Source organism: Vipera ursinii, assembly GCF_947247035.1.
Source record: "Vipera ursinii genome assembly, chromosome: 1".
NCBI lineage: Eukaryota > Metazoa > Chordata > Lepidosauria > Squamata > Viperidae > Vipera > Vipera ursinii.
This window is the reverse complement of record NC_139512.1, coordinates 359,222,250-359,247,374: the sequence shown is the minus strand read 5'-3', so window position 1 is coordinate 359,247,374 and position 25,125 is coordinate 359,222,250. Positions and strand designations below refer to the sequence as shown.

General features: G+C 65.1%; 2 protein-coding genes across 6 annotated transcripts in view; one reads left to right on the top strand and one right to left on the bottom strand.

Moving 5' to 3' along the window:
* Positions 1-997: 997 nt before the first annotated feature.
* HIC1 (HIC ZBTB transcriptional repressor 1) lies at positions 998-5,852 on the top strand. The gene is made up of 2 exons (XM_083349821.1): positions 998-1,141; positions 2,448-5,852. The coding sequence occupies exons 1-2, from the start codon at positions 1,090-1,092 to the stop codon at positions 4,574-4,576; spliced, it is 2,181 nt and encodes a 726-aa protein (XP_083205947.1). The 5' UTR covers positions 998-1,089; the 3' UTR covers positions 4,577-5,852.
* Positions 5,853-7,046: 1,194 nt separating this feature from the next.
* SMG6 (SMG6 nonsense mediated mRNA decay factor) overlaps positions 7,047-25,125 on the bottom strand; it is a 72,259-nt gene continuing 54,180 nt past the window's right edge. For 3 of the 5 annotated variants that reach the window (XR_014494459.1, XM_083379654.1, XM_083379655.1), the window contains exons 14-19: positions 16,877-17,056; positions 15,847-15,999; positions 12,549-12,702; positions 10,688-10,899; positions 8,796-8,877; positions 7,047-8,262 (exon numbers count right to left, since the gene is read on the bottom strand). Coding sequence is in view for 3 of the 5 variants with exons in the window: in XM_083379654.1 (XP_083235780.1) it covers positions 8,132-8,262; positions 8,796-8,877; positions 10,688-10,899; positions 12,549-12,702; positions 15,847-15,999; positions 16,877-17,056 (912 nt within the window). In the remaining 2 variants the exon portion in view is untranslated. Of the gene's footprint in view, positions 8,263-8,795; positions 8,878-10,687; positions 10,900-12,548; positions 12,703-15,846; positions 16,000-16,876; positions 17,057-25,125 lie in introns of those variants that run through there. The other 2 variants (XM_083379656.1, XR_014494458.1) reach the window with 2 other exon arrangements.

The following is a 25,125-nucleotide window of genomic DNA, read 5'->3' as shown; positions in this document are numbered from 1 at the left end:
AGTGTCGGAGGGGCCCCAAAGCGCCTGACCGAAGGCCCGGTGGGTCTGGCAGCCACGGAGGCCCCTTTCTGCTCAGCGGCCTGGGTCGCGCTCTCTCCGCCGACACGGACCAGGCCGGAAACGCTGAAATAGCCCTGCCCGACCGCGGAGGAAGAGTCCCGAACCAAAACCGTCATATTTGGGTGGGGGAATCATGCCCCCCCTGCTTTCATTCCCCCTCCCCCCGACCTGCCTGCCCCGGGACTTGGACAGCGCGCAGCCGGACCTCCGAACGGCCCAGAGCAGGATTTGCTGCCGGACCCGCCGAGCCGCGCCGCGGCCGCCAGGGGTCGCCGCACCGGCAGGAATTGGGGGTCCCTGGGGGTGGGCGGGGAGCGAATTTCTTGGACAGAGGCCGCGGGACAAGTCAAGACCACCGGGGCCCGAAGGGAAAGAGCTGGCAGAGGAAGCGCGGCCGGAGGGAAAAGCGGACGGGCGCGCAGAGCGCCAGCTTCGCCCCGCTCCGACTGTCCCGTCCGGTCCCGGACACCCACCTGGTCGCCGAGCAGCCGCGCGCCCCGGGCTCCCTCCGCCGCCGTCCCAGCCGGCTCTCCCGCGCGCCGGTCTCCTCGACGGGGCGGTCTGGGCTCCCGGCAGAGCGCGGCGGGTCCTGCTCCGATGGGCGCGCCGTGCTGGCCCCGCCCTGCTCTCGGGGGCCCAGCCTTCCCCTGCCTGCCCTCTTCGCCGGGCGGGGGTCGCGGCGCGGTCTCCTCCCCGGGGCTGCTCCTCCGGGACCCCGCCGGTGGCTCCTCCTCCTGCCGCACTCTTCCAGCCCCGTTGCCCGCCCGCCCGCTCGCCTGCTAGCTCGGCGCTCGCTGGCTGACTGGCTCGGAGGCGGAGGAAGCCGCGGCGGCTCCTTTAACACGCCCGAGTTCAGCCCGGGGTCAGGTGGAGTTCGCGGCCCGGCCTTTACCTTTTCCGCCGCCGCGGCGCTCCCGGCACATGGGGACCAGCCGGCGCAGCCTCCACCAAGCGGCCTGAGGCGCTGCGAGGGGCGCAGAGGAGCGGCCGCCGCCGCCGCCGCCGCCGTGGCAGCAGAAGAGAAGAGCCATGCGTGTCCACGCGGACCTCGCCTGCCTGGCCGATCCGACGGGGCTCCCAGGTAAGACGGGGAGGGGACGGGCGGGAAGACCCCAGAGCCTCCGGACTTGGCGCCTCTTGCCCGCTCCGCAAGCTGGCTCTGCCGGGCAGGAAGCGGGCGGGCGGCCTCCTCGCGGGCGGATTCCGAAGTCAGCGGGAGGAAAGGAGCCGCTCAGCCCGAAATCTCCGGGGTTCCGGCCCGTCCGCGAGCGGCGGCTCCTTTGGGGGAAGCGGGGGCTGCAGCGGGACCCGGTCCGACTGCCTGTCCGGCTTTCTCCCTCCGCTCCGGACGACCCCGGAGCCCCTTCCCTGGGCGACGGAAGGCCTGCTGCGGCCGCGCTCGTTCATCCTCCCGCCCGGCCTTCGGCGTTCTCGCTCGGCCGAGGCGGCGGCAGGGCCGTCACCCAACTCCTTCGGCCGCGGCTGCTCGCCCCGCGAAGCTTTTGACAGGCGGTGGTGGCGGCGGCTGCTCCTGCCGGATCTCGGGACGGCTTTGGGGGTTTGGGCAGCCTTGTCTCGCGCCCGGAGCCCCTTCGCGCAGGCAAGACAGCCCTACCCGGCGATCCCTCAGCTGGACAGGGATGCCGGCCAAAAGGAGCAAATAGGTTAGGGCTGCCGGACCAGAGACCCTGGGCGGGGTGTGTGTGTGTGTGTGCTCTGGCGAAGAACGGCCGCAGCGGATAAGAAGGGGGCTGCCCACTGGCGGATCGGGCCGCAGGGCGGTTCCCCAGGCAGGCCGAGCCGCGGCACTGCCGCGCAGAGCCACCCTTTCAGCCGGGCTCCCCCGTTCTTCTCCGCTCAGGCCGGCAGCCCTGAAGGGGTCTCTCTCTCTGCCTCCCCCCCCCCCCCAAATCCGGCCACTGACAGTGAGAAAGCAGGAGGCTAACGGCGCTCTCGCTTTCCTTCGCCTCCGGAGGGCGACGGACAGAGAAACGGCGCCCGGATCTAGCCCGCAGCGTCGGGGCCGCGGCAAGCGGCCCGGAAGCAGAAGGGGTCTACGGCCGTGGATCTGTCTCGTCGGCGGAGGGGGGCGGGGGAGGCGATGCGAGGAAGCGGTACCGTCGCTGTCCCGCCAGGTGTGAGGCCCCACCCGGAGGAGGGCGTGCGAGGCTGTGATCCGGGAAACACCGGGGCTGAGCCCCCTCCTCCTCCCCTCCTCCTCCTCCCCCTCCGCCGCCTAAGAGGGAAAGCCCCTCTATAAGGGGAGTCGGGGGAAGACGAGGCGGAGGAGAGCAGGAGAGGCGCCCGCTTCCCGGGCCTCCGCGTGGCGGGCGAGCGCGGCCAGGCCAGCTCAGGCCCGCTGGGCTCTTCTCTTCTCCCCCCTGCAGGCGCAGCGATGTTGGAGGCCTCGGAGGCCACGGGCCACTCCCGGCAGCTGCTGCTCCAGCTCAACGCGCAGCGCACTAAGGGCTTCCTCTGCGACGTGATCCTGGTGGTGCAGAACGCGCTCTTCCGCGCGCACAAGAACGTGCTGGCGGCCAGCAGCGCCTACCTCAAGGCCCTGGTAGTGCACGACAACCTCATCAACCTGGACCAGGAGATGGTCAGCCCGGCCGTCTTCCGCGCCGTCCTCGACTTTATCTACACCGGCCGCCTGGGCCCCGGGGCCGAGGGCGAGGCTGAGCCGGCTGGCGTGACAAGCGCGGAGCCCGCTTTGGGAGCCATCCTGGCCGCCGCCAGCTACCTGCAGATCCCGGACCTGGTGGCCTTGTGCAAGAGGAAGCTGAAGCGCTCCGGCAAATACTACCAGCTCCGCGGTGGCGGCGGCGGCGGCGGCGGCGGGAGCTATTCGGCCTCCGCGCCCTTCGGAAAGCTGGCCAGGGGCCTCCGCGCCGCCACGCCGGTTATCCAGAGTTGTTTCGGGGCGCCGCCGCGGCCGGTGGAGCCGAGCAATCCGCTCAGCACCCACTGCGGGGAGCTGTACGCCGCCGCCGCCGCCGCCCACCCGCACGGGCTCTGCCCCCCGCTCTGCGGCCTCGACCTCTCCAAGAAGAGCCCGAACGGGCCTTCCCCGCAACTGCCCCCGCCGCCCCCGCCCGAAAGCCGCCTCCGAGCAGCGGTGGAGAGCCGCGAGGGCGTCCTGCAGCCGCGGCCCGAGAGCCCGGCCTTGCTGCCTCCCCACGCGGCCTTCGGGGATCCGGGCTCCACGGCCCCGCTCCAGGCCGCCTTCGCCCACCTGCAGCATCGCAGCGGCGGCAGCCCCGGGACGGAGCCGAGCGCTCGCGTCGAGGTGGCGCCCGAATTCCTGTACCGCTGGATGAAGCACGAGCCGCTGGTGGCGGGTTACGTGGAGGAGGAGGAGGAGGAGGAGGAGGCGGAGGACGAGGGCGACTGTGGCGGCGCCCGGCGGGAGCAGGGCAGCGGTGGCGAGCGAGAACTGGAGCCCCAGGCCCCGTCGCCTTCCGGGCCGGCCCCGCCGCCCCCGCGCCGCTACTTGGAGAGCGTGGAGGCCGACGGCGAGGCCGAGGACCTGGAGCCCGACAAGAGCACCAGCGAGGAGACGGGCTGCAGCAGCGGCGGCCCTTCCCCCGCGGGGGGCAGCCTGGAGCGCTACCTGGGCTACGAGCCGGACAGCTTCGGCGGCGACAACCTCTACGTCTGCATCCCCTGCGGGAAGGGCTTCCCGTCCTCCGAGCAGCTGAACGCGCACGTGGAGGCCCACAACGAGGAGGACGAGCTGTACCGCAAAGAGGCGGCGGAAGCGGCGGCGGCGGCGGGGGGGCAGGGCTCGCCCTACCTGGACAAGGCACCGCCGCTGCCGCCGCCCCCGCCGCCCCCGCCGCCCTCGGGGGGCCCGCCGGGCTGCGACCTGCTGCGCCCCTACCGCTGCGCCTCCTGCGACAAGGCTTACAAGGACCCGGCCACGCTGCGCCAGCACGAGAAGACGCACTGGCTGACGCGGCCCTACCCGTGCTCCATCTGCGGCAAGAAGTTCACGCAGCGCGGCACCATGACCCGCCACATGCGCAGCCACCTGGGCCTGAAGCCCTTCGCCTGCGACGCCTGCGGGATGCGCTTCACCCGCCAGTACCGGCTGACCGAGCACATGCGCATCCACTCGGGCGAGAAGCCCTACGAGTGCCAGGTCTGCGGGGGCAAGTTCGCCCAGCAGCGCAACCTGCTCAGCCACATGAAGATGCACGCCGCCGCCGCCGCCGCCGGCCCCGACGGGAAGCTGAAGCTGGACTTCCCCGAGGGGGTGCTCGCCATGGCGCGGCTCGCGCAACAGCCCCCGCCGGACAAGGAGCTCTTCCAGCACACCTCGCACTTCCTGGCCGCCGCCGCCGCCGCCGCCGCCGCCGCCGCCGACCCCAAGGCCGCCCTGGAGAGCCTCTACCTCGGGCTCAGCCCCGACAAGGCGGCCGAGGTTTTGGCCCAGGGCGCCGTGGTGGCCGCCAGCCACCATCTGCACAACGACCATCACGCTCGGACCATAGGCCGCTTCTCGCCCCCCTGACGCGCCCCCATTCCGACCCGGGGACCTACTCGCTCTCCTCCCCGGAGGCGGCCCCCTCGGGGTGCACCAGCGCCAGGGCGACCCCCGGCTGCGCGCCCGGTTCCTCCGCTGCGCTTTCGCGCTCCCCCCCAGCCCAGGAGAGCCAATTCGTCCCTACCTCAAAGGGTCCCCTCCGCCTCAGTCGCCCCCGACTGCGGAGGTCTCCGGCTGCAGAGGAGGGCGCGCCGGGCAGCGTCGCACCTGCGCCGAGGGGGGCGTCGGCGAGGCCTGCCGGGGCTGGGTGCGAGCGGAGGTTGGCGTTCCTTCCCCCGGGCGGAAGGGAGAAGGGCCTCTTCCATCGGGCCCGTTCACGCCTCCCCCCCCCGGCAGAGACTTTAGAGGGGCCTCCGCGGTTAGCCTTGTAGGGGACGGGGAAGCCGGACGGAGCCAACTGCCTTTCGCCCCAGCCTCGAAGGGGCCGGCAGCGGAGGTAGCTGGTGAGGGGCAGGCCTGGCCCGCCCTTTCGGCTCTCGGGTCGCCTAGCTGGGACTCGGGGCTGCGGCCCCTTGGAAGCACAGGGCCCCCTCTTCTGCTCCTCACAAAAGGGCTCCTGAACAATACTCGCCGGGGGGGGGGGAGCGATCTTGTGGCGAGCCTTTCTGGGCCGGGAAGAGCCCCCCGCCTCCCCGGAGAGGCCCCAGAAACCCCTGGAGGCTCAGGCAGAGGAAGGGGAGCCCCGGCCGGCCTCAAGCCCCCAGAAGGTGGCGGTGGGGGGCGGTGCAAAGCCCCGCCATCGGATCCAGCCCACGGTCGGCCTGCTTGGAGCTGCTGCGCTGGAGCCGCTGCCTTGCAAGGGGGGGGGTGTCTGGAGCAGCCGGGCTGGGGGGGGAGTTGTATTGTATTCTAATGTGAAAAGGGGAGGGCGCCCCTTTCCTCAGTCCCCAGATTGTGGGTCAAAGGGAGCCTCTCTGCCCGGGCCTGAAGGTGGCAGCACCTCCTCTGAGCTCCAATGTAGCTCCCCCCCCCCCGCCCGTGAAGACCCCGACTTGCTTCCAGGACGGGGCACTCGGTACCCCAATAATATTTGACAAAGACAAAATTCCATCTGTTTGTCCGCTTCGTTGAGGACGGGAGAGCATCATCTGGGGCTGGGCTTCCTGCCCCCCCTCCCTGAAGCCCCAGAGGGTCTCTGCCTTACTTCTGGGGGGGGCCAGCTACCTGCCGCCCGGCCTCTGCTGCACTCGTGGGGTGGGGGGCACCCAGCTGCCCCTCTCCCTCCCCCCTTGACCCCAACCAACCACGGAAAAATGTGAAACTGCTCTCTCTTTGCACACAACACCTTGCCTCCCCCCCGCCCCCCCTTGGGCTGTGTCTTCATCTGAGCCAGCTGCCTCTCCCCCCAGCCCTGAGAGGACCCAGCGGAATCCCCCCCGAGGGGGGGCCCTACCCAAAGGAAACTGAGCACCCGTGCCTTCTGTAGCCTTGGCCAAGGGACGCCTCTCCTTTTGTATCGGAGACCAAAGCCAAGCAACATTTAAGCCTCCCATAAAGCAATAAAGGTTTTTTTTAACACTGCTGCCACCATCCAGGCCTCTGCTTCCTTGAGTGGGTTTGGGGCGGAGATGGGGGTGTGTGTGAAAGTCCGAATTTTGGGGTGCTACTGGGGAAGGGGCAGAGGCTCCTGTCGGGAGAAGCAAGGCCCAGAAACGGGCTGCAGTGAAGCAGGAGGGTCACCGGCACTGGCGCCCCTTCCCCTCTCTCCGCTTTCCTTTTGCACAGGGTGTGCGTGCCAGAAGTGAAGCCGGACGCAGAGATGGTGCCAGAGGTGTGTGTGTGTGTGTGGGGGGGGCTGGTGCCTTTTCAATGCCAGAAAGTGCTGGTGGGGGGGGAACGACTGCAGGTGCCTTGCCCTGTTTGCACAGCTGATGCAGGAAACGGGAAGGGGTCAGCTCTCCCCACGGACCCTCACGCTCGGTTGCTCAGAGGAAATTCTCCCCCACTTCCTTGAGATGCTCAAATCTGGCCAAAGAGCCAGCAGCGGCCCCCGACAACTTCTGAGGGGCTATTCCGTCCACACCCAAAGTGGCGGTCATGCTCCCGTTTGATGCGTGTAGCGTGTTGTTTGCCCCCTACACACAGCACATGCCTTCAGCACGATGGACGCAAAGGCCATGGCGCTGGGCACTTCAGCCTGATCCGGCCGTCCCCAGAAGGGCTGGCTTCACTGGCTGTCCTAACCCGGCAGCTGGTCATTTGGGGCTCCACAGGCTGCCCCGGACAGAAACCACGGCCGGTCAGTTGGGCTCCTTGGTTCTGGGTGTTACCGTGCGCTGCCTAAAGGCAGCCTAGAACTTCTGGCCTCCTGGCGGCGCTTCCCCTTTGGCACATGGCTGGAAAGGGGCTCTTGCCCCCCCAAACGTTCTCCTGGGATGGCCCCCCTTCTTCCTCTCTTCTGCCCCCCCTGCCCCAAAGGAAGCCGTGGAGAGGAAGGTTTCTACTAAAACTTTATTAAGAAAACAAGGGAACAGAAGTGGGCAAAGGCCCTCCGTCCAAGCCAGTCAGGCAGAGTCAGAAGCTGCAGGGGGTGGAAGAGACCCCATCTCCTCAGCAAAGGAGGGGCCGCGCCACACCCCGGGAGAGGCACACGCTTGTAGCCCACCGCGGGCAAATCCCATCCAAAGGGAAGGCAGGTGGGCTCCTCTGCCCTGCAGCAAACCAGGCCCCTCCCCCCAGTCCCGGCATGGGGCCCCACGGGGGCACTCCGCCCCCCCCAACTGGCAGGAAAGTCTTCCCATGGGGAAGGGCTCTGGCTGGGAAAGGAGCTGTCCCGACCCACGCAACCTCCAAGGGGCACAACAGCTGGATCCCAGCCCCCATTTTTCTGCCCTCTCCCTTGCTCTCTTGCGGGGGGGGGGGCTTTCCTGGCCATCTTCCCCCCAACCTTAAGGGTTGTTCCTGGCCTCCCTCCCAAGGAGACAGAGCTGGCTGGGTTTGGCAGGTGGGCAGGCAGGGTGCTTTAGTCCATGGCACAGAGGAACGAGGGACCGGAAGGTGGCAGGGATGGGAGAGGGGCTAAAAACCTGAGACAGACACTCGGGCGGGGGGGGGGGCTGCTGACAGAAATTGGAGGAGGGCTCTCCCCCCCACCCCGGCTCCTGATGGCACCAAGGAGCAGCAGTGGCAGTTTGAACCGAGAACTCCTGGCTGCCCACCAGGACTTGGCCAGGGCTGCGGGGGGGCTGCTCCAGGGGGATCGGAGGCCCGCTTAGGCCCCCCCGACCGGCCTCTCCTCCTGGCCCCAGAGGCCAGCAACCCTGCTCACTCTCGCCTCCCTCCACAGTGACCGCCTACCCCGGGCTCCTTCTCCACGCGTGTGCGTGCACCCACAGCAGGGCCATTCCAGGTGGAGTTGAAGACGCTGCGTTTATTGTGCTGGGTGTTCTCCTGGAAGGATGGTGGTGGGGGTGGGGTGGCAGCGGTGGCAGCACAACAGCCCTGGCACGGGGCACGGGCACGCCCTGAGGCCGCCCTCCATGTTGGCGACGAGCTGCACGGCTTCCCAGGGAAGGGGTCCGCTCAGCCCTCCTGGGCCCACCGCAGGAAGGTGGGGATGTCCCGCACGGGCACGTTGCGGGTCAAGGCCTTCACCCGCAGGTTCCGGTCGTCGGTCAGCAGTACCACCTCCCGGAGCAGGCGGATAGGGTCGTCTGCGAAAGGCGGGGGAAGGGATGATGGGTCCCTGGCCGCTCTGCCTGGGCCTCACCCAGCCCAGGGACACTGTCCGGCCCCCCCCCAGCGGAACCTTCCAGGGCTTAACAATAACCATCCCCTGGGCCAGCAAGGATTGCTAGAAACCAGAGGCTGTCAGATTGTCAGGCCCCATCCGCCATAATCCCCTGATCGCTCGATTCCGCCCCAGCCAGGCGTAAACACTGCGAAAGGCCTTCTCCGTCAAGCTGACAAGTTAAGCTGCTCAGAGTTTGGCCCGACAGGCACGGGGCTGGGCTGAGCGGCTGCGGCCTCCACTGGAAATGGCTCCGGGGCTGCCGGGAGGCGGCGGAAGGGCCCCCGCAGCCTTCCAGGAAAGGGCCGGGCGACGGAGGCGTCAGGGACCAGGCACCTCACGTGCCCCCCTCCGCTCCACCCCACTTTTTGCCTCCCTCCAGAGCGAGCCCGGCTGCGAAACCTGGCGGGGGCTGCTGGGCCCTCCTGTGGGGCGTCCGAGCTCCCCCAGACCCACCTTTCTTGGCCGGCATGAAGTCCTTTGCTCTGTCGTTGCAGTAGTGGAGGCAGCAAGAGAGGATCAGGTCATCGTTGTTTCCCTGGGGAAAAGGGGGGCAGAGAGGAGAGGCTGAGTGCCCGGCAGGTGGGGCAGGAAGCTCTTCAGCCTCTGACCGGTGACATTTTGGGACCAGCCTGCTGGAGGCGGCTGCCGGCCTCCCGGGCCAAAGCTGCCCCTCCTGGCCGGAAGGCCGGTTAGGGGGGAAAGTCAGCCCAAGTCCCCAGCCCCACCTGGCCCCGTCCGTCCATCCGCCTCCCAGGCACAGCAGGAACCCCGCAGGAGACGGGAAGGCCGGAGGGGGCAGCTGCCAATGGGAACTGCCGGGAGGGGCTAACAATCTCACCGGGAGGGGCAGCAGGAAAGCCCCCCCCCCCAATTGGGCGAGGAAGACCCAGCCCGGCTGGCTATTGGATTGTCCTGAGCTTGTACTATATTTGTGGGAATTTGGTTCCGGGACAGAGAAGATGCCCCTTGGAAGCGGATCTTCACCTGCCTCTTGAAATGAGAGGGGGGTGTCCCACTGAAGCCCCCTCCCCAATGGCAACAGGGGCCGATTTTGTTTATTGGCCGATGGGATTCCTGTGCTGCCCATTTCACCGGCCCAGCGTGTTTCTTCATCCTGGCTGGGCTCTTTGCATGTGGTTTGTATCTGGCTTCTGCTGGGTCTTCAGAAAGGGGGTTCCCAGGACCACCCCCCCCCCCGTTCTGGGCAACAGCTGAGGAGCAGCAGCAGCTCTGGAGTCCCACTGGCTGCCTCCGCTGCCGCGTCACGCACGGGGGGGGGCTTGTACAAGGGAAGGGTCCAGCCAGACCCCCAGACCCTAACCCCCTTGTGTATCCCCCCCCCCACGCTCTGCCCTCAGGCCTCGGGCTTTTCCACCCCACAAAGGGTGCAGCGCGCTTGTTTCTCTCTGCTCAACCTCAAAGCAGAAGTGCCCCTGAACCTTGGCCGTGACCCCCGGGGAGCCAGCCTCGTCTGCAGACGGGGTCACTATATTCCCCCACCTTCCATGCAAAGCATTTGTCATTGCAGGCGGTCCTTGACTTATGACAACTCAGCCCAAAATTTCAGTTGCTAAGCAAGGCAGTTGTTAATAGCAACAGCACTTAGCCATACAACTTATACGCCGCTTCCCGGTGCTTGACGACCCCCCTCTGAGCGGTTTACAGAGCCAGCCTATTTGCCCCCAACAATCTGGGTCCTCCTTTTACCGACCTCGGAAGGACGGAGAGCTGAGTCGACCTTGAGCCGGTCAGGATCGAACTCTAGGCTGTGGACTGCAGTCTGCCTGCAATGCTGCGTTCTCACCACCAGGGCTGTCATGTGAGTTACGCCCCGTTTTACCACCTTTCTTTCCACAGTCGTTAAGTGAGCAGCACGGCTATTAAGTGAATCCGGCTTCCCCACTGACTTTGCTCATCTGAAGGTCGCAAAAGGAGGTGAGCCTGGGTCGCTGAGACCGTCATAAATACAGGCCAGTCGCCAAGCCTCCAAATTTTGATCACATGACTATGAGGATACTGCAACGGTTGTAAGTGTGAGAAGTGCACATAAGTGCCTTTTTCAGCACCGTCGTAATTTTGGACGGCCACTAACTGAGTGGTGGTAAATTGAGGACTACCTACATATTGAAGGGCCCCTTCAGCCCTTCCCTCCAGCCGAGGCGGGTCTGTGGGGCCCTCTGCACCTGGAGCGAGGCCTTCCCCTTGGGCCATCAGTGCCCTCCCCCGTTCCCAGGCTCCCTGGAGGCTCCGGGCATCCTCCGCACCGCAGATTCCAACCCAAGGGGGGCACTGGGGGAGGGTCTTCAGCCCCCCCTTCCCCCCCTCGTGCTGAGCCGGCAGGGCACCTGTTGCCTGGAAATGTCCTCGCTGCGGAAAGAGATGGACTCCAGCTCGTTGCCGCGGCTGGTCAGGGCCCGGATGTAGCTGTCCCGCCTCTCAAAGCAGCCCTCCAGGAAGTCCACCGCCTGGCGGGCCCGATCCTGCAGCAGGCGGGTGTAGCCCCCGGCCCGGCGCTCTGATTCGGGGCCCTTGGCCAGCCCGTCCAGTTCGTTGATGACTGGCAGGAGGAAAGAGAGACGGGAAGGATTCGCACTCCTGCCTCAAGTCCTGCCTGGCCTAAGGTGGGGGAGGGGCGAGGCAAAGCTGGCTGTCCTGGGCTGTGTGTGTGTGTGTGTGGGGGGGCTACTAGCCTTGGCTCCCTGCTGCAGAAGGAAGGAGGGGGGACAAGGCTGGCATTTGGGGAAGGGAAGAGGGCTTCCAGAGCTTATTTGGGAGGGGGGGGGAAAGGCTGGGAGCGTGGGACAAAGCAAGGGCCGAAGTGACTCTGCTGAGCCCCCCCCCCCGGCCGCCTTGGGGTGGCCAATCTGCTGGACCTTCTGGGCAGCTGGCCCGGGCCAAAAGCTGAGATCAAGCGGGAACTATGCGTGCCTTGGAGGAGGGGGGTCTCCCCCTCCCCTCCAGCCCCCGGGGATGCTGCCCCTCCTGGGACGGCTTCCCCAGGGGTGTCCCCCCCAGCTCCGAATGTTTCCACTGGGCAGAGTGGAGGCCAGCAGCCGCCTGGGGAAGATCAAACGGATGACCGGCCAAAGGAATGGGAGGAGCGGCCGCTCCCCCCCCCCCGCGCTCCGTCCCGCGTCCAAGCCAAGCAGCCTTCAAAGGGGCGGCTTGTTTGCGCTCCTGCCCAGCCCGGCTGGCTTCTCCTCCACGGCCACTGCCAGAGGGGTCGGGTTCAGGGGACACGGAGGAGCGAGCGAGGGGGACGGAGCCAGGGAAGCCGTCCCCAGTGGGCGGGCAGCGGCCAGAGCAGGCTTTAACTCTTGGTTGCCCTGGCCAGCCAGGGCAGAGCAGTGAGCCAGCCCCCCAGTGTGGGGGAGAAGGCACGGGGCCACTGCCTATCCTCCCCTCTAGAAGGTGGCCACGAGTGGCTGCCACGAAAGGAACCCTAGCCAGCCCGAAGGAGGGAGGAGCGGGCCTGGGAGCCCCTCCCCACGCCAGGCCTCCCCCCCCTCCGGACAGGGAGCTTCCTGCCGCCTGCGAGGAGGATGGCCAGGGCCCAGGTCCTTCTGCATTTCAGAGGAGGGAGGGGAACAGGAGGGTGCCCATGTCAACCCCCCCCCTCCGCAGACCACCCAGCTGCAGGCTGTTATCTGCTGCCCGGCTGCGTGTTTACCCCGGGCAGGAGCCAGCTCTGCTGAGCTGCAGCTTTATAAGGAGCGGAGGAGAGCCAAACCGGCGGCTGGACTGGGGGGGGGGAGTGCCCCGCCTGGCTCTGGCCTTCCCCGCTGGACAGTCCCTGCAGAGGGGCACGGCCTGCCTGGGCAGGAAGGGGCCCGAGTCAGCTGTGCCCCTCGCTGCTGCTGCTGCAGGGGCCCCGGAGCCCCAGGAGGCCAGGCGCAGGCAAGGTGAGGAGGCCACTGAGCGGGCAGTTCCACAGGCTCCTTTTGCACCCCTATTTCCTTTCGTCAGACGCAGGAAGAGACGGGACAACGATGGAGCCGAGGGCGCCCAGGGCAACGGGGTGGCTGCCCAGGGCGGCCGGGGGAAACCCACCTCTGCCGGGGGGGGGGGGGAAAGTCTAGGGAGGTCTGTGCCGAGGTGGAAGATTTGGGGAAGGGGCTGCAACATCTTTGAAAGGACCCCGTTTATCCGGCAGGCCCGGAGGACTGTGGGAATCAGGGCACCTACCCCCACCCCCACCCCACTCACCAATCAGGGGCACCACCAGGATGAACTGCCTGCACTCCAGCAGCTGCGCCAGGCTGCCCAGGTGGTCGATGAAGCCGTTGGTGTCCGGGACGAGGAACACGGGGCGGATCTCCAGTTCCATCTGCCTCAGCTGGGCCTGGTCCTTCAGCACCGCCTGCAAGAGCCCCGGATGGGGGTGGGGGGGCAGGTGAGCCACCACACGAGCAGCAGCAACATCACCCTCATCCAGACTGGGCAAGAACGGGCCGGGCACGATGGGAGCTGTAGTGCTCCAGAACTGGAGGGGAATACGGGTCTGCCCCCTCCCTTCCTAAAGTCACCGGAGGTTTTCAAGACAAGATCAGGGAATAATTTGTCCGGGATGATAGAAAGCGGGGTTGGCCAACTCTGGGAACTTTTAAGAGTCGTGGACTTCAACTCCCAGAATTCCCCTGCCAGGGCAGGGTAAAGAGGCCAAGGTCGGACAGCCCTGATATGAGGTCTCCTGGGCTGGACTAGAAGACCTCTAAGGTCCCTTCCAGCCTTAGGATTCTATGACTGTGTTTGGAAGGGGCTCCTGCTTGATAGGCTCGCTCTTACTCCCGTGAAGCCCCCCCCCCAAGACCATCCCTCTGAGTTGGGCTGGGAAGCCCCTGGCAGTGGAGATCGGGGTTCATGCCTCCATCAGGCCGTGCCAGGTGGATCGGACTGCCAGCCGCCTCATCCGCAGGACGGCTCGCTCAGTGCTTGCAGCCCCAAATGATCAAGGGGGGGGGGCTGCCTGAAACACCTGGGGGAATCCCCTGCCCCCCCCCGAAATCCCCTCCCTGTCCATGTCCCTGTGGCCAGGCGTCACAAACAGAGGCCCAGGATGCTGGGCCCCTGCGTCCCTCTGGCTTATGACACCATTACCAGATGGCCATTTAAACCACTATTCAACCAGAGGTTTAATTAAATGGCTTATTAAGTCACGTAACAGAATGCATATCACAAAAGAACAGAGTAGGAAGGGACCCTGGAGGTCTTCTAGTCCAACCCCTGCTCAAACCGTTATCAGAGAGCTTTCCTCCCTACGCCTTGCGTCTGGTAAACTCGCAAGATTCGTTTTTCGCACCAGGCACACCTATGCGTAACTTGAACTAGGCTGTTGTTACTCTGTGTCGTATAATATATGCGGGCACGTGCATACCTGTGTTTTATTTATTTTTGTCATATTTGTCTTGTGTATATCAGAGGTGGTGACCCTTTGAGAAGTGTGCGCGACAAAATTTCATTTTAATGTATGCCGATTAGGGTACATTCAAAGTGACAATAAAGTTACTATTCTGTTCTAGATGGCCTATAAAACCATTAAACCAGGGGGCGTATTAAACCATTACTAAGGCAGAGGTCTTGAGGCTAGAGGATTTCTGCCCTGGCCAGGGGAGTGGGCTAGAAGACCTCTGGGGTCCCTTCCAAGCCAGCACGCCATGGCGGCCACCGGCCTTCAGCCCCACATGCCCGACCCCGGGCCTGCTGGCCGCCCTGCCCAGCGTGCCCTGTGCCCTTCCGAGGCTCTTGGCCCGACTGCCGGGCTCCAGGCGCCGAAGCGGCTCTGTGCCGGCTGTCACGTCCCTTCAGCTCCCCTGGGCTGGCCGAAGAGAGGACGACAGGATGCGAGCGGCCGTGGTGGGCCGGTGCCAAGCCTCCCTCCCCAGAGCAAGGAAGCCGGCCTCAGGAGGGGGCCGTTTGCCTTGGCAGCGGCCGGCCAGAGTGCAAGGACAGGACTAGCCCCCCGCCAAGGGGGCAGGAGCCGCAGGGGCCGTGCAGGTGGGGGCCTGGCTGACGCCTTCCCCTTCCCTTGGGGGAGGCCGGCGGGCAGCCGCCCGGGACGTGTCCGCTGCCCAGTAGGACTCGTCTGCCCCAGCGTGGCGGAGCCGCTGGGTGGGGGTGCCCTTCCGCTGCTGGCAGGTGCACGGCTGTGTGCGGGCGCTCGGTCATTGTTTCCCAGCGCAAAAGGAGGGCCGGACGGGGCTAAATTTAGTCTCTGGCTGCCCCTCCCAGCCCCGCTGCTGCCGTCGCCGCCGCTGGAGTTCCCTGGGGAGGGGCTGCCCAGCTGCCGTGCCCAGAAAAGAATGGGGCTGCCGAGAGGGGGGGGGAGGGGGAAGGCCTATGCTGTGCTTCAGGTGGGGAAGTTTGCTCCGGAAATGGTGCGTCTCCACCCCACCCCTCCGGCAGCCGGCTCCTCCACCATTCCAAGTGCTGTACCTGTAGGCTGGAGGGTCCTCTTACCCCAACCGTGGCAGCCTGAAACCCCCCCTGGGTGGCCCAAGACCCCCCTTTCCCGCAGTCCAGATGCCCGGTCAGCCCGGGGCTGAACAGCCTTTCTTGCCGGTCTCAACAGAGGTCCAGGCTGCGAAGGACCTCCGGCCTTGGTGCAAATCCGAGTGAAGCCCCTCTGGGGGCAGAAAGGCTGAGCTGAGCTGGCAAGGGTGTGTGAGTGTGAGTTTTTGCACCACTGCCTCCCCAGGCCCAGCAACCTCCCTGGGCCTGGCAGGACTGGGGTCACTGCTGGTATGAGACTGGGGAAGGGGCGCGACCCCCCCCGTCCTTGTCTTTTTCCCTCTCTTCCTCCCCTCCCCCTGGCCCTCCCCCCCTGCCCCAGGCGCTGTCCTGGCGGGTGGGGGGGGCTCTCGCTGGGCGGCTGTAGCAGGCAGCGGTGGGCCTGGAGAGCCGAGGGGTGGGGGTTCTAGGCCAGCAGCCAACAGCCGGCGGGTACACATGTGTGCGCTCTCCCAGTCGGCCCTTTGGCGGTCCTGTTTTACAACTGCTTCGGCACAGACTCCAGAGTTCACGCATATGGCTAGACAGATGTGTTTGGCCGGGGTTCAAGGCTGGGAAAGGAAGAGTTATGGCGGCAGGAGGGCCCTGGGCACAGCTGAGCGGGAGGGGATTCTCCCTCGGCTGTCGGGAATCGGTGGGCCGGCGGGGCCGAGGGGCCAGCCGGGAGCCCGGGGGTGGGACGTGCCGCTCGGCTCCAGCCCAGCGATGCTCCGGAGGACACGTCCCTCACGACGTCCCAGGCTGGGCTGCCTTTGCGCGGAGCACACCGGGCACCCGGGGGTGTGCGTGTGTGGGGGGCTGCTCGGGGCAACGCCCGCTCGCCAGCCTTTGAAAGGGGCAGGCCTGACTGGGGCCCCGGCATCGGGTGTCCCTGGACACGGGTGCAAGGCTGCCTCCCCACACAGGGCACTGTGGGGCCTGCCCCTCTTCCTGAGGGGGCGAGAAAGGCTGGGCTCCAACCCCCCCAAGGAGCGCCCCCTGGAGGAGCCGCACCGACCTGGATCTTGTCCTGCCGGCGCTGCTGCTCGGCCACCTTCCTGGTCAGCGCCTGCTTCTTGGCTCGCAGCTCCCTGATGTCCAGCTCGCCACCGCTGCCCTCGGCCTTGGCCTCCGAGTCGTCCGGCAAGGCCTCCATCTGGACGTCGTCCTCCTTCCAGCAGGCGGGGGGGGGGGGAAGAGAAAATGAAGGAAGAGCGCCATGGCAACCATCACAACAGGAGAAAATGAACGGCCCGCCCAGCGGAGGAGAAGCGGCTGGAGGCTCTGCAACCGCCAGGACATTCTGGGGGGGATTGGTCGGGGGACCCCGGCCCTTTACTGGAGGGGAGGGGCCACCTGCCTCTATGCCGCCAGCTGCCCCGTGGATCGAGTGGGGCAGGGACCCCAGAGCCCCCTCGAGCGCCTCGCATGCGCGAAGGCGGCTGGAGATGGGGGGGGCGGGGACCCCAGGGCCCTTCCCCGATCCCCCCTCTCTCCCCCAGGCGGCCGGCCGGGCCTTGCAGCTGGCTGGCAGGGCTGGGCGGAGCGGAGGCTTCCTCCCCACACAGACACACACTCACACGCGGCCTGCCGAGAACCCCGGGCTACAGGAACAGGCCGGGGCAGGAAAACAAGAGGAGAAATTCCTTAATCACATCAGGATGTGAGAGGGGCGGGGGGGGGCAGGGGGGAGCCAAGCACCCCGTCCCCCTTCCTGTACGTGTGCTGGAGGTGGCTGTGCAGCCCTGCTCTCCGGCTCCCCCCTAAACTCGATCCTGAGCCTGAACCCTGCCCCCCCTCCCCCCCTCCCATCCTCTTCCTGCTGGGCCCGAGCCGCACATTATTAAAACTCTGCCCCCCCCTCAAACTCTGTTTGCAGAGCGCATCTGGAACTCATCGCAGTTACCAAGGGGAGCGTTTGGGTGGGACTGGCAGGAAAGGGCACCGGCACTCGGGGGACGCCACGCAGAGCCCCCCCCGCTACAAAGGGAGGGGGGAGTGTGCAGGCCAGGCTGCTGCCCCCCCCCCGCCCCCTTCCTGCCCACTACCTGATCCTCCAGTTGTTTTCCCTGCCGGCTGGCGGTGGCTTCCTTTCCCAGGGCGTCTGGGCTGGGGGCCACCGACACGTACTTTCCACCCTTGAATGCCAGCAAGGGCTCCTCCTGGCCGCAGAGCGCCTCCAGGAAATACTTCAGCACCGTCACCCGCTTGCAGTCGGCCGCAATGACCTGCGGGGGGGGGGGGAGGAGGAGGAAGTGGAAGAGGAAAAAAGGAGAGAAGGGGAAAGGAAATAAGAAAGGCAAGAAGAGATAAAAGGAAGAGAGAAGAGAGAGGGAGAGACATTGCCCCCCCCCCCGTTGAAGCACCGCAGGGCTGCTGTGGGGACCCCCCTCGCAAGGGACCCTCTGCCCTTCTCCCTCCGTGGGGCCGCCACAGAGGCCCAGGAAGCCCCCTCCTCCCTAAAACTGCAGGTGCCCCCCCAGGTCATTAAGTCGAGGACTGCCTGTATTCTAAGGCTCCCTCCTTCACGGCCCCTCCCAGTTTCCTTGTCCCGACCATCTCAGCCGGCACTGCCTGGGGGGCTCCCACTCCTCGCTAAATGCCCCCTTCTGCCTCCACCCGTTTTGGGGAGACCCCGTCCATGAGTTTCTCCCGATGCTGCTGACCCTCCCTGGCCCCCTCTGGACGCTGGGCTCAGGGGGGCCAGACCCCCTCCCAGAGAGCGGAAGGGGCTCCCACCACTCGTGTGGCCGGCCCCCCAGCCCAGGCTGGGACCCTCCAGGCCAAGGTGCCAGAGCGCAGCCCGCCGGTCAGTGGGAGCCAAGGGGCAGGCCCAGAGCCCCTGCACACACCTGGCCTGCCTCCCGGGGGAGCTGCCCCCTCCGTCACAGTGGCCAGGGGTGGCCGAGGGTCCGCTGAGCTCTGCCCTGGGCGGCTTCCTCCCTGCCTGCTGGCTGGCCGGGTGTGTGGCGGGGGGGGATTGGGGGGGCTGACCCCACCGTTACCTTGGCGGCCCCGTCCCCCCTGCCCCCTCTTGCCATAAGCAAGGGCGGCTCCCCTCCCCCCCCACGGGCCATTGTTTGTGTCTGTGACTTGTGCACACCAACACACCCCCAGAGGGGCCGGCCTGCCTCGCAAGGCTGGGCGCAGGGCAGCTATTTTTACTGTTTCCTGTGCCCTTTTCGCCGTATCTCCTACTTCGATGCGGTGGCTCTCAAGGCCGCATTCAGAACAGCGCAGCAACTCTCGTAAAAGCAAGACAATCAGGTTCCGGCGGGGTGTGTGTGTGTGTGTGTGTGTGTTGTGTCCGAGAGTCCAAAGAGCTCAAGTCCTTGCTCAGATTAAAAGCAAAGGGTCTCCCTGATGTTTTGAGGCAGCCGCTCAGGCCAGACCACCTGTGGGTATTTGGGGGTGGGCGGGAGAGCAGGCCCGAGACCCCCAGGCTGCACCTGGGCTGCCCCCCCCAACTGAAAGGCCCGGGCAGCGTCCCTTGGAGAGGAGCAGCTGGTCCCTGCCCAGACTGGCTTCATGGAAGCAGCCGGGTCCTGCCCAAGGCTCCGGCTCAACTGGGGGGAGCCAGAAGCAAAGGGGGTCCAGGGAAGGGTCTCCAAAGAACAGGTCAACCGAGGGGGTCTTTGGGGCGCTCTGAGCCTGGTTGTTTTCCTCCAGATGTTTTGCTACACAACTAACAAACTAACAGTGTCGGAAGGGACCTGGCAGGTCTTCTAGTCCGGAGCTCTCCAACCTTTCTCGGACTGGAGGGAAAGGGAGGGGGAAGCATTTTACGTGCGCACACGCGCACACACGGCTGTGAGCACACACAACACAGTCACTAGCAGCAGCCACCTTTTCGCACCATGCAGCACCCCGTTTTAGCGCATCACACCGCCATTTTTGCGTCGTGCAGTGCCCCGTTTGCATAGCAGTGGCAGCGCTAGCATGAGTGGGGGCGAGTGCGAGCACATACGTGCGTGAACTGGCCACCCTGTTCTGTGGCCCAGTGGCCAGCAGGCCGTGGCCCGGTAGTGAGCCGCGGACCGCAGTCCAACCCCCTGCTCAGGCAAGAGACTCTATACCAGGGGTGGGGAACCTGGGCTCTTTTATGACTGGTGGACTTCAACTCCCAGAATTCCTGAGCCAGCCATGCTGAGGGGAAAGGGAGAGGTTTCCAAGCTGAGCCAGGCTGGGTCAGGAATTCTAGGAGCTGAAGTCACAAAAGAGCCAAGTTTGCCCACCCTTGCCCTATACCACAGGTCTGCAACCCGCGGCTCCGGAGCCGCATGGGGCTCTTTCAGCCATCTCCTGCGGCTCTCAGTCCTCTGCCATGTGCAGTCCAAAAAAAAAAAAAGTGGGACTAAAAAATTTCTACCAATCAATTCAAATATGCAGGGTAGGTGCATATCTCGCCTTGGCTCCACTCTTCAGTCAAACCCTGTTCTGCACATGTGCACATGTATGCGCATGCGCACACATTTTTTGTGGCTCCCAGTTTTTCCTTTTGTGAGGGAACCGGTTCCGAGTGGCTCTTTCACTGTTTCAGGTTGCTGACCCCTGCCCTATACCATTTCAGGCAAATGGCTGTCCAGTCTCTTCCTGAAAACCTCCAGTGTTGGAGCATTCACAACTTCTGGTGGCCAGCTGTTCCACTGGTTAATTGTCCTCACTATCAGGAAACTCCTCCTTAGTTCCAGGTTGCTCCTCTCCTGGATTAGTTTCCATCCATGGTTTCTTGTCCTGCCCTCAGGCGCTTTGGAGAATAGGTGGACCCCCCCCCTCCTTCTTTGTGGCAGCCCCTGAGATATTGGAAGGCATCATCAGAGACAGAGGGGGTTCATGGAGCGGAGGAAGACTATGGAACGTCAGAGAGCACCGAGGACCCTGAGCGAAAAACATTCTCCACGACTGGCATCAGGAGGGGGGATGACCAAGAGGAAGACCTAAGCTGGACACATTTGGCCTACCAGATGCCCATGTAAACACGGCTGCTTTAGCTTGGCACTGCCCTCCTTCATCATGGAGCCCGGTCCGACTGCCACTAAGCAGCCTCCAGAGGAGCACCCACTGAAGCGGAAGTCGCCTCTTCGTGTCTCAGCCAGTTCCAATGGCCAACAAGTCAGAAAGATGCTGGCGGCTCTTACAACACCCCACCTGTCCTCCCCTCCCCCCTCCTCCCTCCCTGTGCACCCAGCAAGCACTGAGGATTCCTGGGAACTTCAGCAGCTTCTCCTAAACCGTCCGGGGCTGTCCGTGCATGGCTGGCTGAGGGATTCTGGGAGTTGAAGTCCACAAGCCCTCAGGTCGCCAGGTTTGGAGAGCCCCTTTCTAAGCCACGCTTGACCGTCAAGCTCTCAGCAGCCAAGGACGAAGGTGGCCGGGCAGGCCGCTGGTCTCTTTCCCCTCTCCTGACTGGACATGCCAGACTGAGGCGAAGGGGCAAAGGGTCCACTTTTGCAACGGACAATGTTTCCTTCCGGACCTCCTTTGGGGCGAAGGCCGAGAGCAAAGAGGGCCCAGCCCGGCCCGGCCAGAGCAGCTCTTGGGACCACTCGGGCCTCTGCCCTGGGCTCCCCCTCCCCCCCGAGCAGGAGGTGCTTTGGCCACTGCGGCCACAGGCGAGGCTCAGCCCTTCCAAGGGAGGGATGCTGATGATGCCCAAAGGGCGCCAGGCCGTGCCCTCCCCAGGAAGGCCAAGAGGCCAGGCGTGAAGGGGCCTCTTTCTGCCCCAACAGAACCAAGGACCCCCCTCTGCCCCCAGCTGGAGCTCCCGGCCTGGGCAGAGTGAGGGGGCTGGAGAGGAGCAGCAGAGGGCGGGGGGGGGGGGGGCAGAGGGAGCAGCCTCTCTCCTCCACATGCCCGCGGGCACTTCCTAATCTGGGCATGGAGGCAGCTCCTTCCCTCCCCCCCCCACCCCCCAGGGCAGCCCGGTTAGTGTCTGCCCCCTCGGGCTGGGGCTGCTCTCTTCCTGCAAGGCGAAGGAGAAGGAAGCGCAGGAGAAGAGAAAGGAGGAAGAGAGCAGAGCAGAGTGCCCCAAAGGGCCCCAATGCAGCCCTCGCAGCCACCCTTGCTCTCCCGCAGGCCTGGAGCCCGCCCTGACCGAGGCACCCACGACCACGACCGGCTCTGGTGGAATCGGGGGCGCAGGTTGCCAGTGGCTCTGGGGAGACCCAGAGAGGTGGGGGGGGGGCGGCAGCAGCAGCAAGGGCTGGAGGGGGGGGCAGGGGGAGGGAAGGAAGAAATGGGGAGCGGCTTAGCTGGGGGAGTTCAGGAAGGGGCTGCCGGGGTCCCTCTGCTCCAGAGGCCCATCCCTCATTTGAGGCCCCGGCTCCCCACTCACCGGGCAAGCAATGTCGGAAAGAGCCATCATCGGCAGAAGAGACCACCCCCCCAGCCCCCAAATCTATGGTCTTCATCAGGATTAGCTCAGCATTTCCAAGCAGAGGAGCGGGGGGGGGGGGGAATGGGCTGCAGCTGGCCAGATGCAACGGTGGATTTTATTCCACTGCCCGTGGCCAGGCGGGACCCGGTTCCAGACGAGGCTTCGCCTGCCGGCTGCTTTGATGCCAGCGGAGACGCGTTTTTCCAGCCAGCCTCCTCTGTTCCCGGGAGAGGCAGATTTTCCCTGCTTTCTGCCAACTCTGTTCCTTGCCTGGCCAGGGAGGATACTCTCTCTCTCTCTCTCTCTCACACACACACACACACCACAAATGCAAATTCTTGCCACAGCGGCCAGGAGCTCAGGGCACAGGTTGGGGCAAAGGGCTGAGCTGTCTGGCTGATCAAGCAATCGGTGGGGGCCTTGGAGGTCTCCCAGCCGAAGGGTCCCCGAGCCCCGGGCTCTGGCCCACTCCCGGGTGGTGAGCCGTTCAGAACTGGGCCGTGGAAGCAGCGGCTGAGCAGGTAGGAGGAGCACACACACTCATCCCCACTTGCACGAGCAGTGGGCGAGCACACGACCAGACGCTCCATTTGCGTTCACACAACTGGAGCGGTGAGCGTGCACGCTTCCTGCCGCTGGCACGGGCCCTCCCCTCTTTACCACGCTCTCCCCCCCTCCCCGGTCTGTAAAGCCAGAAAGGTTGGGGGACTGTGTTCTAGTCCAACCCCTCCCTGCTCCAGACCCTCCGCCATCTAAGTGGCTGCCCCGTCTTTTCTTAAAAGCCCCCAAACCTCGGAAGGCAAGCCTTTCCCCTGATGAATTGCTCTCACTGGTGCCAATTGCAGGAATCGACATAATCAATGTAATTGCTCTCACCGATGCCAAGGTGCCTGGGGCTCCGAGATGCCAGCCTTGGGCCGGGCCGGAAGGATGCCCTGAGCAGTCCCAGCAGGCCAAGATGACTCTTGCTCGGCCTGGTCCTTCCTACCACGCAGGTCGCCCCAGGTCAGGGAAGGCCCAGATGCCGAAGACTGGACTCTGCGGAGGGAGCTTCCTTGTCTTGGCTGGCACCCAGCCTCTCCACCCCCCGGGGCAACCGTAGCCCACCGAGAAGCAGACGGGACAAGTTGACCAAAGGCCTGGAGGCTACAACACACGAAGAACGGCTGTGGGACTTGGGTTGGGCCAGTCTAAAGGAAAGAAGGAATAGGGGTGACAGGATAGCAGCTTTCCAGTATCTGAGGGGCTGCCACAAAGAGGAGGGGGCCAGGTTGCTCACCAGAGCACCAGAGGGCAGGACGAGAAACAACGCTTGGAAACTGACCAGAGAGAGAAGCAACCTGGAACTAAGGAGAAACTTCCTGACAGTGAGGACAATTAAACAGTGGAACAACCTGCCTCCAGAAATCATGGGTGCTTCCATCACTGGAGGCTTTTAAGAAGAGACTGGACAGTCACTTGTCTGAGATGGCGTAGGTTCTCCTGCTCGAGCGGGGGGCTGGACTAGATGACCTCCAAGGTCCCTTCCAGCTCTGTTCCGTTCTCCAGCCAATTCCCGCCCTTCCCCGCGTGAAGAAGCCCCCCTTCCCTACGCTGGTTTCTGCCATGACCCCGAAGGCGGAAATTAGGAGGACAAAGCACGGGGAGTCCCCGACTTACAACATTTCGTTTAGTGACCGTCCTAAGTCAGAACGGCACTGGAAAAAGCGACAGGACCGTTTTTCACAGTTACGACCACTGCAGCCTCCCCTGGCAGCCGTCTTGCGTCTACCACGGCTGCGGCGTCCCGTGGTCACGTGATCGCCTTTGGCCACCGGCAGAGTCAAAGGGGGAAGCCGGATTCACTTCACAGCCGTGTTGCTAACTTAGCCGTGGCTGCGATTCGCTTAGCGACTGCGGCAGGAAAAGTCGTAAAACGGGGCAAAACTCACTTAACTAATTTCTCACTGAGCAACACAGATCCAGGTCCGTGGGAGGGAGGGGGGGAGGGAGGGAGGGAGGCGAAGGAACAGCAGGGCCCCCGTACAGAGAGGAGCGCATGGGGAGGGACCCCCTGGGGGTCTTCTCCTGGCCCTCTTCTCTCCCCAGGCAGACCAGAGCTCAAGCAGGGGGGTGGACTAGAAGACCTTCAAGACCTCTTCCGACTCCATTAGACCTTATGGTGGGGGGGAGGGAGGGAGGGAGGGAGGGAGCTGGAGAAAACTCCCCTCGCACTCACTTCCCTCCGGGGAGCCCGCTTTGGGGGGGTGGGCTCCACGTTCAGGCCTTTTCGCTTAAGCAGCCTTGGGCTGGGCTGGCCGGGCTGGAAGGCCAAGCGCTGGCTCCCCTGAGGACCCCTCCCCGGGCAGCTGAGACCAAGAAGGGCTCCGAGGCAGCCAGAGGGAGGGGGGAGAACAGGGGCCCACCTCCTCTCCCTCAAAGGGAGCGCAGGGGGAGGGAAGAGCTGCACGACTGGCAGGAAAGGGCTCACCAAACGTGGCTTGAGCAGGGGGTTGGGCTAGAAGACCTCCAGAGCCCCTTCCCTCTCTGGGCCCCTGGCCTGCCTCTCCTGGAGCTTCCTCCATCAGGCCGTACCCCCTTTTTTTTCCTGGCACCTCTACGGGGCGGCCACCGGCCCGCCTGTCCGTTTCCTCCCACCAAGTTCCCACCGCTCTTTCCACGGCAGGGCGGGGCCTAACTCTTGGTGGCCCCCCTGGCAATATTTCCTCTGCCAGGGGAGCTGCCAGGCGAGGCAGAAAGGCAGCTTAGGGGAGGGGCCTGCAGGGGCCGGGCAAATCTCGGCCATTACTGGCCAGCCAGCGAAGGCTGGGGGAGACTCTGCGGACCCCAGGTGGGAAGGGATCCTCTCTCCTGAATGCCCGGCCGGTCGGGGGAGGGAGCCGGGGGCCCAGACCCCCCCACCAGCCAGCCCCCACCGGGAAGAGAGGCGGAGGAGAAGGGTCGTGAGCCCTCGTCGCCCCCTCCCCACTGAAGAGGACCAGAGACCTGTTCCTGAGATGGGAAGAAACCCTCACACTGCTGACTTTTTTGGGGAGGGGGGATCTCTGGCCACGGCCTCCCCCTCGGAGGTGCAACGCGTAGCCACATATTTTTTTAATTTGAGGTAATTATCTCCTCGGAATTAGTGCACGCAGCCTCTCGGGATCCGAGGCAATTAAGGGAAGATAAATTTCGTTCCGCGGAGCAAAGCTGTCAAACGGATGAAGCAATTTCATTCCCCATTTGAAGTGGGAGCTTTGGGTCATGCCTGGTTTATTTGAAACGGTGCCATCACCTCCAGCGGCTGCTGCTGATCGTATCGGCTCCCCCCCCGCCCCCTCCCCTGGCAGGGCACCGCCGCCAGCCACGACACCTGGACGCCCGCCAGAGCCTCCCCGGAGTGAGCGAGCGGGACGGGATGCTGCGGGAAGCGGGGAGGGGGAGCTGGGGGGGGGAGGCAGGAGCTCCCGGGGACCCCAAGGCCAAACGGGCAACAGGGGCCGGGGCTCCCCAATGATGAGTGGCTCCTGCCCCCCCCCGTAGCCTTGGCTGGGCCTCACCTTCCCGCCCCCAGACTCCCCCTCTGCGCCCACACTTTGCAAACAAGCAACCCGGGAGCCTCCTCTGCCCCCTCCCTCCCCCCAGGGGCTTTGCAGAGAGAGGGGGTGGGGGGGTTGCCCCTGCACTTTCCGTCGGGTGCCCCCCCACCTTCCTCCTCCTCCTCCTGATGCGCTCCTTGTTCAGGTTGGCCAACCTTGACCACGAGACACACACACACACACACAGAAATGGGGGGCTGGGGAGCAAAGGGCCGAGTCTTCACCTCCTTTGCAGGCCTCTGGCCAAGCCCACTCCAGCTTGCGCCCCCCCCATTTCACAGCAGGCCAAACCCCAGCAGGAGACGCTTCCCTTCACCGTATCAACTCCCCCCCCTTTCAATGT

Coding starts and splice junctions, on each gene's coding strand:
- HIC1 (XM_083349821.1), top strand. CDS start 1,090: ATGCGTGTCCACGCGGACCTCGCCTGCCTGGCCGATCCGACGGGGCTC. Junction 1,142..2,447: donor CGATCCGACGGGGCTCCCAG/GTAAGACGGGGA, acceptor TCCCCCCTGCAG/GCGCAGCGATGTTGGAGGCC.